The 12691-nt window shown below is 37.2% G+C and overlaps 1 protein-coding gene and 1 long non-coding RNA gene across 2 annotated transcripts; one reads left to right on the top strand and one right to left on the bottom strand.

Moving 5' to 3' along the window:
* Window positions 1-402: 402 nt before the first annotated feature.
* Window positions 403-2637, top strand: LOC112569259. The gene is made up of 3 exons (XM_025247000.1): window positions 403-551; window positions 874-887; window positions 2315-2637. The coding sequence occupies exons 1-3, from the start codon at window positions 446-448 to the stop codon at window positions 2624-2626; spliced, it is 432 nt and encodes a 143-aa protein (XP_025102785.1). The 5' UTR covers window positions 403-445; the 3' UTR covers window positions 2627-2637.
* Window positions 2638-6005: 3368 nt separating this feature from the next.
* LOC112569594 lies at window positions 6006-12350 on the bottom strand. Its single transcript, XR_003100465.1, has 4 exons — window positions 12216-12350; window positions 9327-9677; window positions 7149-7266; window positions 6006-6212 (listed from the first exon to the last, which is right to left on the bottom strand). It is a non-coding gene; the product is annotated as an uncharacterized LOC112569594 (long non-coding RNA).
* Window positions 12351-12691: the final 341 nt, after the last annotated feature.

Genomic DNA, 12691 nt, shown 5'->3' with positions numbered 1-12691 from the left:
ATGTGAATGGCTGTCTTGCCACACCTCGCTCTCCTAAGCCCTCATCAAGAGCTCAAGATAGTCTTCGTCAAGAGTCCAACACCCATTTGCGATTTCCTCATGTGCAAACACGTCTGCTCGAGCTGTTTACAGTTTCAGGGAAGAAACTGCCACATTCAAAAGGTAAATCAGTTTTCTCTGGATTTAAGCATCATGAACAATGTTTCTTCTACGGCCTCAGGACATTGCTAATGCTGGTAGTCCGGTCAGTGGCACTTTCGCTTTTCATTTGGAAGCAAACTTTAGGTAAGGACTTTTCTAACTGATTGATAGATAGGAACTTATATATAAAAGTTCACATTCAAATTGATATTAAATGACGAATATTTTCCATCTCAATCTCTTGGTCTGATGTATTCTTTACCGTTCTGTTTCAGTTGTTGTAGAGTCTGAATATCCAAGAGACATGGAAGTAGTATATGCAGTTGTGGATAAAGTCAAAGATAAAACTAAATCAAGTCGTGGACAAGGCCAAACAACAGACACACCTCGAGGCCGGCAAACAATGAACGGTAAACACTGACTAATGATAAACTTACGAAGCTAATGAAACAAGTTTCCTGATTAAAGCAGTTCATATGTTTAACACAGAGGAGTCTGTATACCTATGGATCCAGAAAGATATACATAATACAGAGACTTTATTTTCACTATGTATTTGCATTTATCGCAGTTACAGTTCATGTGAGAAACTTTCCACTTGTGTAGAAGACAAAAGTGAGAAAGAATCTGTATCTTAACGAGCACATGTGTGTTTGTGTGTGTGTGTGTGCGCACACGCTAAAAGTGATTGCATCATAAACCTAATGGCTATCATTATTTGTCTGTGTGCAGATTATTACGAGAAGGTCAGTTTTAATATTGTGCACATTTGTGTCCGTTGTGTATGTGTGTATTTGATATTTTTTTATTTACCGATGTGTACATGTCGCACGCACTCATTTTCACGAGCACGGGCCAATGGACGACGAGATACACCGAAAAGCTCATTTCCCATCTGTAATACTTTCCTTCCACTGATATTACACCAGTAACACATGCTCTTCAAAGTTGACTGAACTTCATTAGGTCAGTCTGTAAAGCTTTTACAGTTCAGTAATCTCTAGTTTGTGATCGCACGAACTTGTCTGACGAGGCGGAATCCTTCCTCTGTCTTCCCTCACGACACACCACTCACTGTCCCAGCCTCTTCCTGAGGATAGAGGGATGAGGAGAGGGGTAGAGTTTCCTAAGAAGCTTTTTCGGAAGGGAAGTAATGTTCTATTGGTGCTCATGACTTACCAGCGTCGATCTCTTTAACTCTGGAAAGAAGCTCTTGAAGAAGAAGCTTGTCGACAGTCCACAAAGTATCAATCCGTGTTTAATGTGTCGAGCTGCTGATACCACAAAAGCAAGGTTTAATTCCTTAGAATCGAAAAAGTGGAACAATTCTTATCTGATCGTTGTTATACTATTCCTTTCCCCATAAACGGTTACCCTCACTGGGCACCACCCCACCACGTACACACTAAGAAAAATGAGATACGATGACATTGAGAAAACAGCAATGAGTCACAACATTCTTCAATTCTTCATTTTGTTAAAGTTTAAACTTTAAACAAAGTCTTGAATCTTGAAAATGCATCGTCATTTGTGGGCAGTCATAAATATATAATTATTATCTTTACACAAAGGTAGATTATGTATGAGCAGTATGCATACTGTATATATATATCTCTTACATGTATTGCAAGAGTCCTCTCAACCATGATGGGCACACGTATTGCGGTACCCAGGACATAGTTGAATCGCACTAGTGTTACAGACTGATCATTATACTGATACTCACCAGCTCATTTGAACACTTCCTAAGTACACTTGAAACCGAAATTGCTCTCCTTCTGCACCCTTTTATTTTACCCTTTTAATGCCTAAATGAAGTTCACAGAGTTAAATTTATCCTAGTAAAGACAGTGGTCCTAATTTCAATATGTAAATGTGAATATATTGCAATATATGCTGTAGTGTTCGTATTCATACTTACATATTCTAGAACAAACCAGCGTAAAGGAATGCCTTTAATGTAACAGAAAAATTTAAGAAATAAAAAGCTCTGGTTTCAGTAAACGCTTTCCTCTTTTTGATGTGTCTGATCTTTCATAATAGCTTTGTGTTTTGTGCGTTTAAACGCCCATTTTGTAAAAATCGTACCCATTTAACAAAATATTTATCACGATTATGGCAAGCTGTAAAAGTAAATTTTATAAAATACCTATACAACTTTATTTGTGTACAGGATCAAAGGACAGAAGAAGACCCCGTCTACACTAACACTACTAATATTAAATTCAAGAAGAAGGAGCACCTTGCCACAGCACCAATTAATGCCGCAGGGACAAAGAACTTACCCAGCCCTTCCTCAAGTTCCCAGACGGTTGATAACGGTAGATGGGAGAACGATGACGGTTTGATTTACGTCACACCTTTCTTTGATGTCGGCGGTCAGGTGAGGCGACCTCTACATCCGAGGAAGGAGGAAGCAGACTACTGCACACTTCGCATGATTCAAACCAAGATGTCTGCCTCTGATGAAGACTCAGACCATTGAGACCATGTTTGTACGAGATTTAGGCTCAAGAATATCAATGTTTGTGTTATTGGGTTCCTTCGAAGGGGACACTGAAGTTTTTAAAAAAGAAGGATAACTCAGAGATATTTATGAAACCTTCCTGTGTACAGTTTGTAAAATTATTCTTTTGTTCAGCAAGTGAGATCGCCGTCCTGCCAAAAATACTGCTATTTAATATATATATATTCTTCATTCAGGAATCAGTGGACAGGAGTTTTAACCGAGTTCTTTTATACTAAATGAACTTGCTTGTGCTTGTGTACGTATGATGGGTTTGTATTGTAGTATAGATATTCAGGAATGTCTTGGTGAATAAGCAGGTAGGTAGGTAGGTGTGAACATTAATCAAGTTTAGAGGTGAACATCACTATCGGGATAAACTGAAATGTTGACCAGGGTTTACAGAGGGCGCTGTTGTCGTCGATCATAAAACTTGCCAAGAAAATCTGTTTCATCAATAGTGTTAGCGACTGTATGTTAGAATATAAAACCACTGATTAGACTTTATCCGTTAAATCACACTTTCAAGTCGCCTCACACGTGCAGGTTCGTATAAACCTATTAGCCTACCTTGAATTGAGAAGGTCGGAGTTCGATTTCCGCCTGAAAAAATCCCTAGATTACGAAAAGGTGACGAACCCTGCAGCTGCTATCTATAATTTAATCTGTTCCATTAAAAGTGAGATTTTAATTATGTATCCCCATAAATATTTCTCAACAAGTTTTAATCTGTATGTGATGTCAACCTTGTCTATCAGAACCCTAGATGACCCTGATACTGAACTTTCTAATATTCAGAACTTGAAGATAATCAAATTAATAAAACCATTTATATGTGAAGATTATACTTTGACCATAAAATTGCACCAACACTGATCTTGAAGAACCATATATTCTCTTAATTTAAATGTCACCTAATTAGGAAATTCTTTGACAGCAAAATCGAAACTAGAGTTTCAGGTTAGACGAATTGAATGAGCTTCTTTGTTGCAATTCACTTGCTTATGTAATATATCAAAAAGGGTGTGTAGGTTGTTAAGTCAGTATATGTGAACATGAGGCATTCTTAGAGGTGAACATCAAGACTAGGGTCCAGCAAAGAGGTCGAAAAGGATTGACAAAAATCGCTTTTGTTTCATCGTTTCTGGTCTCGTCTATATTGTAAAGCCTAATACCAGAAGTAAGCCGTTGTCCGTTAAATTCCACTTTTAGCTCAACTCGCACGTGCAGGTTCAAATAATCGTGTTAACCTGCCTTCAATCAACAAGGTCAGGTTCGATTTCCGCCTTAGAAAGGCCCCAGATTCTAGCAGGTGATGAAAGTTTTAGCCACTATCTAGCTTTTAATCTGTTCCTCTATTAATTATGATATTAATTATGTATCTGCATTAAGATACCTACAATAAACCTTGATGTTTGTGAATCGTGTTTGTTAGACAGTTTGGTCATTCTGTCATTAGATATTCAGAGCTTACAGACATCAGATTGTAAAATACCATTTATGTGTTTATTTTAACTGTGCAGGGTAAAGTTTAATCGACAGCGCTCTAGGAGATTCCTGTCTGGTTTATTTTGAATGTCGTCTGTTTAGGGGAATCTCTGATATTGAAAGTCTCTTGGACTGAGTTTAGATGTTGAATTCTTGTGTTTGCCTATTTGCCTATGCAAGTTGTAATCATGGACTATTGTCACTTCGATTTAGTATGAGATTCGAGGTCTTTCGATGTCACCTCAGACACTTTCTGTTTGACCACACACAAACATTCACTCATCAACTGAGCTCTACACTGCTCTATTGAAATCAGTGCAGTTCACGGAGGTCACTGACCAGTTTCTAAGCGGAGAGATTTGAGTTTTGTCCCCCTGCGTGTTCTGGTCAACGTACCATGATTATAAAAGTTGGTTGCCGTGTTTACACAAAAGCCTGTGCGAAACTTAAAACTACAACATGCATAAAATGACATGATTACTCTTTTTAAAGATAGAATGAACAATAGAATTGAAATAGATGTAGTTAAAAGAGAAATCAGATAGCTATTGCTTTTCTCTATTTATGTGTTCATTTATATCTTACTGAGAACTGAGAACTGGAAGCTTTTTGTGTTTTTCTCAAAGAATTTCATGAAATATTTCAAAGTTGTTCCTTTTTCCTAATTAGAACGCACTCATCCAAAATACAAAACAGAATAATATAATACTTTTTTATTTTTGACTTTGGCCACAGCTGAGATAAAAATTTAGCAAAAGCTTCATTTCAGCCATTGTGATATCACACGGAAGACGCGGTTAACATGATGCATTATGGATAAAATAACGAGAAGGGATCGATCACCCGTTTTCACACACACACACACTCACACACCCCAGTACGTACAAAATTAAAAAGAAAGAAGAGAAAAAAAAAGAAAAGAAGAGGAAATGAAATTATCAAGTCAGAGAGACATTTTTTGAAGCGGCAATATTTGCCATGCACTCAAAAAATATAAGATTTTTTAAATTCAACTCCTATTTCCAATAAAAAGATAAATAAATACGATACCTATTTATCCTGGTTTGTAATAGTAAATAAACTTTAATAATACTGTTAGAAAAATAGGTCTACCATGCCACTCGGCATCACATGCACTAACCGATTTAACAACAATTAGTGATTTCTCTCGTTTGAAAATATAAGATTCTACTCAAATAACTCACGTAGAAAACTGTTGACAGTAATGAAGCAGGGCAACTAACAAACAAATTTTATTTGTAGCGCAGTGTTCTCTTTGTAAAGGGGAGTAAACTTGAGGTCTTAGTTATCACATAGACAATTAATTCTTATCATCCTAAACAAGCTTTTTCATCAATATAGATTAATGAAAAATTCTAAATTATAAGTATAAATTAACAAGTGTTTAGGGGATGAGTCACTTTCTTGCTTCAGCAGCAGATGTTGCCAAAACATCACAGGAGGATTGGTGGCTAGAAGTTCAACATTGGAAGACAACTGTATTTTAATGCAACTGAAGTGAGGAAGTATTTTTGCTATCAAAACACTCGTGTTTAGTGTCATTTAAATAAAACAATAAGCATAGTTTATCACATACTGAAGGTCATCCGTTTACGAAGACAAATGACGAGGGCTAGTGTCATCTCCCCTGACAGAAGGATGCCGAACTTTCAAGCATAGGTTGTGACTCACATATTGCCCTTCGTGTGCATTCATCTTTGTTCCAGCCAAAAATAAAAACGAGACAATTTGCCTTCAATGCTTGTAACTATTAGAATGGTTGAAGACATGTACCCAGGAAACAAACACACCCTACCCCTCACCCCACCCCCCCACTCACACACGTGACCACGCACGCACGACACGCACAGAGCATCAAAGACTTGACAGGTCGTCCCGTGCAGGACCTCCTGACCATCGCCCACAATAGACAAGAGAGGGAGGGACCCTGTCAGGTGCCGCGTCTATCACCGTGATCCTCCCAACCACAGAGGCTGGTCAAAGGGCGCCTGACTGATTGATTGTCGTTGCGTTCAGCTTGTCCTGTTCCTCTTGTGAGCCCATTTGATTTGTCCTTCTGCAAACAAGAAAATTCTCATGACCATCTTTTTTAAATAAACCCACAATCATAGAACCAACCGAGCAGCCAGCCAGCCAACCAACTAACTCACCAGCGAACAAAAATGTGTTAATTTTTCATGTTTCATGTTACAGAAAAGAAGCATAATTTCTCCAGCAGAAATATTGTTAGAGCATCACATTCAATGTAAGATCATAGTATTTACTCGCACAACGCTTGCTATGACAACGAAACATCAAAACTTTCTGGAGAAATTGCAGAAAAAATCATTCTCTCAACTAGACAAGACTGATGCACCGATCTAGAATTTTAGTTACAACAAGATGGCGCAGATGTGGCAGTAAAAATAAAAGGTTTCAGAAAAAGAAAACAATGAGACACAGATATAAAAATCAATCAAGGAAAAAAAATAAACGGTAAAAAATTACCAAAAGACCTGAAAAATATCCAAGCCCGTGCTACTGATTTTTCTTATTATTGGCAGAAGAAAGGCCAAATGTGGTATTTACAGCTAAAAGAATATAAAAAATTCTTCACAAATTGACAAACCCCAAGCTTTTAATGTACAAATAACCTTATCGAAAATATATTATTTTTCTTTAAAGAAAAGGACTGTACGGCATGTATTCTTTTGAAACATAGGTATGAGGCATATAAATAGTCTTATCCATATTATTATCTTATGATATAGGATATATTTACGGATAGATATCCCATGTACTTATATATTTTAATAAATAAAGCATAATGTTAGGTTAATGAAACCCTGTCTATACTTACCACCTTTGCTTCTACATAAGGCTCCTTTACAGGTGAAATTTGTAGGAATGTAAATACACTGAAGGTATCATTGAATAGTAGTGGAAATCAGCAAATATGTAAAATACGTAGACTAACAACTAAAAAGAGAATGAAAAACACTGATATACTCACAACCGTTTTCGTCTCATCCACAGAAATACTGCGAGAAGTATTGTGGTTACTATAGTAACAAAACCTGTAGCTACACCAACTGCTACTGGATAATTAAAACTCTCATCAACGGTGATTGCTGGAAACAAAACAGAACTTTGTAAGCACACATAAATCCACATTTAAAACGCACAGAAGCTGCAGACACATTTGTAGCTCACAGACAGACAGTAGTACACTTTTGACTAATCAAACTTGTGTTTTCTTAGAAAGACATTTTAGTCGCTTGATGAAATTTTAAGGCAACACCACACAATACCATTCCTTTTTCCTGCTAAAAGCAATATTTGTGTGATACATAGCTGTCTGCTAACCCTTTTGAATAAACCATCTCGAGCAAGAATGAGTTAAGCTATTGAAAATTCATTGAATTTTATTGTTGAATCGTTCTACTCAGTATTACCTAAGGAGAAACTAGAGAATAGGTCTTTTAAATATTGCTACATAAATTTATAATAATGAGCTGGTATCATGCGTATTTGTTAAAGAAACTCTTAGAAACAGCTAACACTTCAGACTTCTCAGAGTATACTGTTTCAGTGATCGTTTTTCTAGTATTAGAATCAACAATCGTGAAGAATGTTGAAGAGGAGCTCTTGTATGTGTCGTGCTTTCATTTTTGTCTCTAAACAAAAATGCAGGACTACAATTTTTACAAGAATGTGTTGCTTATTTAAAGAAGAAATCGACTCTGGCATGTAAGTCTACATTTGTGAATTGACAGAAAACAGATAACAAGACAAAGTTAACCATTCTTGAATGAATACACCCGTGTGCTTTGTGTGTTTGAATTTCAAGCAACTTGGGAGTATATAGAAGTGAACCGAGAACATCCTTTGATAAACGCGAAGCTGATTACAGACATACTAGAGACAATAAACAGAACCACAATCTAAAAAAAAAAAATGAAAACGAACAAGCAGGCTTTTGTGCAGGCTACAGCAGAACCGAACGGATATATAACGGAATAATTCACGAGAACTCCCCAGAACACCAACATAATGACAACCATTAAGCATAATTTATAAGCTTTGAGGAGACCATTGAGAGAGCATGGGATGCAGATGGACAAGCACAAAGAAGTGCAACACCAGTGGCACCCTAACATAGAACACACACATGATAAGACAACCGCTAAAGTCTTCTTCACATCATTATTGTTAAGTTGTACAGAGCAACATTTGTTGATTAGCAAGGCTACATACTCTCCCTCACATTGTATCTCCATCAAAGATTTAACTACCAAAAAGAAATCACGAAAGATCAAAAGGGAGACAATTTGTCCCTATGAAGACCCTCCGTCCCTTGAGACAATAGGCAAGCAAGTATGAGCACCTCTCAAGATCATCAAGATTGGCATGAAGCACTGCACAGACACAGTAGTAAAGTAAAACTAAAAATGAAATGGACAGACAACACCTAGGACTACACTGGCTGACCTGGTGCATCCCAAAGAAGGGAAGACAACCGAGAAAGCTGACACAAGTTGGAAGTAATGTTGTCCAATGCCCCAAACAACCAAGCAGTATAAAAGGAATGTAAATACTGCTGCTGATGACGATGATAATGATGATGATGATAATGATGATGACGACGACGACGACGACGACGATGATGATGATGATGATGATGATGATGGTGATGAGGGAAGAAATATCCTTTCATTTACAGTTTCTCAGTTTAAAAACTGTTGAATAGTATACAGTAAACGTGCACAAGATTTATGCAGGAAAACTCTTGCTAATGTTGTGAAAAGGTTTTCGTACTTTTTACGCTCTGGGAAATTAATCTATTGTGTTTTTGTTTGAATGGGGGATAGTTGTTTCTTTAATTAGGTTGTTTTGGTTAGTTAGTGGGTTACTTGTTTGTTTATTTGTTCTTACAAGCTTATCAAGACAGTAGGTACCTGGGGAAAGAATAAGGCCATTCTTCGAGACTGAGAAGTCCAAATGCTTTAACTGTGAATTGTTTTCCCAGTGTCTACCTGCACTGTATTTACTGCTTTTATTGCAGCGCGCTCTAGCGATGGTCTATCTCATAAATAAAGAATAATGATTAGGCTTTTCTTTCGGTTAGGGGGGAATATTTTCCGAGAAACTTTTTAACACTTTCTTAAACATTAACTTTGTATATACTCACGAGAAAGATTGCTGGTGTTATTATTATTTTCGACACTAAGATATATGTCTTGTTGATTGCAGGCCTTCCACACAATTCGTCTTCTTTCCAGATGAGTTGTATTCAACAACAGTGTGCATGTGGAATTCTCAGAATGTGACTCTTCACACGTGCAAATACCAAATTCCGTTGGGCGTGAGAAACAAACAACGGATACTGTTCCAGACTTGACATCCATGTCGAATAGAGGATGCTGGCGGACCATCGGACAGAGTGCGTTACTGGTGACGTTTCTGTGGTAGGTGCACGTCACATGGACCATCACGTCTTCCTGGTCATGCTGAAAGCAATGGTCCGCGCCAGTAGCCGAGACTGTGACAAACAAATTGTTTACTTTGAGAATGTATTCTGTGCTTCATATTCTTCTGATAAAATAACATTAGTGGCAGGAAGACAAACTGAATAACTAATCATATCCTGTAACCTCAATGCTGATTATAAATAACTTGCATAAGATACATAAACATTGATGACATAAGGAGTCGACTGTTCAGCTTGTAAATAATAAATACTAAACAAGAATAAATTAGTCTTTGGAAGGATGTTATTCTCGAGCGTCTAACTCAAACAGTAAAAATGAAGGGCTGGTAACCTTTAGTAAATACAGTGATGCAGACTCATTTGCAATTGCTATAAACCTGCAAGAATAAATATAATCAAAGGAGAACCATCTTTATAATTACTTCTTTACATGCTACATCTCATGATATAATAAAAATGTGTATCTATTATATCTACAGGATACTTTACAAAAATAAACTACTTTTTCAATTTTATAAAGAGTGCTCAAATTTATTTATATATGTCGCTCTGTTTGGGAAAACTACATTTTCCGTGTGAATACAACCGATAAAGACCATTATTATTCTGGACTAGAAACCTTTACCACAAGAACTGCAAAGGCGGGATGATACCTGCCTGTCTGTGAACTATTATGATGAGGAGCTACAGGGAGATAGGAGGAATAGGCTAAACTAACTGTTGATTTACTGACCATACAAACGACACACGAAAAACAAGAATCAACCAGAAATACTTGACAGCAACTCCGGGGTCTAATAAGCCAGAAAGGAAGCAATATTAAATAGATAATTACATATTAACAATATATGTTGAGCAGCAAAGTATTAAAACTGCGTCCATGCTATGTGAAGTATTCAGATAAAAAAGGTGATATTCTTTAGAAAAGGATCTTAAATGTTATTTTGTCTGTCTCCGCCATTCAAACAACACATGCGAGGGTTCATATCATGGCAACAAGGCGACCGTCACTGCAGTTTCAAACTGCCAATACAACGATAATTAGGATAAACCAAGTCATACAACTCTTATTTATAGTCGGCTAACCTGTGTACAGCATTAATAAGACTGCTAAATATGCAATCTGATTAAATAACGAGGTCATCTTCCTCAACACGATGCGAGCACGGCTTCCGGTAAAGGGAGGTGATTCACACATCTTGATCAAAATAACATTTGTTTAAATACAATTTATGTGACGTAAATACTAGCAATCAACATATTGTAAACTATTGAAATTTTGTATCAGTGTCGTGCAGAAATAAAAAATAATGTTCAGCTTTCTTATAGAGTAGCAGTCGACGGCAGTTCAACCAATCGGCGTACCAGCTGGTAGAACCATGCATAAACTGTGACCTCACTGTGCCAGTCACTAGACACTCCTTTTAACCAACGCAAAAGAACTAAATGACATTATCATCTAGTTCATTGAAAGGTTGATAAATGGCACACAGCTTCGTGCCCCATTTCACACACACACACCTGTGAGCAATGAATCGGACGCAAACCTCACGTCACTCTGTTTAGTAGACTCGACCTATGATAAGGTGACCAGACGTCCCGCTTTTGACCTCTTGTCCCGCCTGCTCATCGGGCGGGACGCCCAATGTCCCGCTTTCTGGCTTTCTAGCAAGTCTTATCAAATGTCCCAGTTGTCTTTAAAAATCACTTTTTTCGGCGTTCTTTGACGGTGACAACACCATCATCGGCACGTGTCCCGCTTTCGCCCCCGAAACGTCTGCTCACCTTACCTATGACCTACTACCATTACTATATAAGAAATGTGTCAACCATGGTGTCCCTGTGTGTGTGAGAGAGGTTTTTATCTACAAATTCCGAATTTTATGGCTGTAATAAAATTCTAGCTAGATTAGTATCTCTAATTGGAAAGACAGTTTAACGAAGTAGATAAAAAAATATCTCTTTAGAAAGAAACGAATGAAGAAAATGTGCAACCGATAATTTGATAAAGGGCGTTATAGGATGTGACAATGAGCCCAAGAGAGACAGTGTGTGTTCTCACTGTGTGTAAAAATGTCTATGTGCCAAAACTTAGATGAATTGTTAGAGCACTCTAGTCCGTACATTCTCGCTTCCCAATTACATTAAAAAGCTCACGAAGACAACGTTTTTCAGCGTAGTGAGCTCTATTCCTCATGGGAAATGCAGTCTACAATTTTTTTAATTTATTTTCTATGGTAACAGCATGTTGCACTTATTTCTCCGATTTTTATTACGTTTTTGGTACATTTCTTTGAGTTGTGACTGGTTTGTGGTAAATTATTCCTTCATCGTTTGACTGGTAAAGGCAGATGACCAATTAGGCTGTTTTGCTGGTAATGAGCTTAATTAAGGGATACTAGGTAAGTTCAGAAGGTCATATGTTTATGATAAACGACCAACAGATATAATATTTGAGATCTTCAACAAGCTTATTTAATAGATATATGTATATCTGGTGTTCATTATTCAAACTTGAAAGTTTTCATCAAAAATAAATACGATTGTTACAAAATTACAGATTTCACGATAAAGTGTACAATAACATACCTAAGGCACACCTCTATGCCTAACCCGTCAGCTCCACGTCGCAGTATCCACCTTCTTTACCTCAAACCCTCTCTTAGTCATGTGACAGCTCAGCAATGAGGAAGAAAAACTAGTAGCAGAAAGAGTCCGAAACGGAGGGGGGGGGGGGGTAGAAGTGCCTCAGTTTCTAAATCGTCAAAAAAAAAAAACAACCTTTAATCAACATCGTCTAACAAGTTTGTACCTGATAACAGGCTGTTAACCTTTGAAGGTGTCTGAAGAGCTCACACACACACAAATCTTTTCAGGCCATTAGTAGTTTCACTAATTAGAAACAAATATTTGTGATGCTCACCTTAAACCATTTCATCTTCTTAAGTCTGTGGCTCGTATGAATAAACAGTAAGCTCAATGAAGAGTAAAACATCCTTAATACATGCAGCTTAAAACCTTCATACGAACATATGTCTACTGACAAATACAGAAATAAAAATCTG

Source organism: Pomacea canaliculata, linkage group LG7 (genome assembly GCF_003073045.1).
Source record: "Pomacea canaliculata isolate SZHN2017 linkage group LG7, ASM307304v1, whole genome shotgun sequence".
In the NCBI taxonomy this organism is placed as follows: Eukaryota; Metazoa; Mollusca; class Gastropoda; order Architaenioglossa; family Ampullariidae; genus Pomacea; species Pomacea canaliculata.
The sequence above is the reverse complement of the archived record's forward strand: the minus strand, read 5'-3'. Positions and strand labels throughout refer to the sequence as shown.

Coding starts and splice junctions, on each gene's coding strand:
- LOC112569259 (XM_025247000.1), top strand. CDS start 446: ATGGAAGTAGTATATGCAGTTGTGGATAAAGTCAAAGATAAAACTAAA.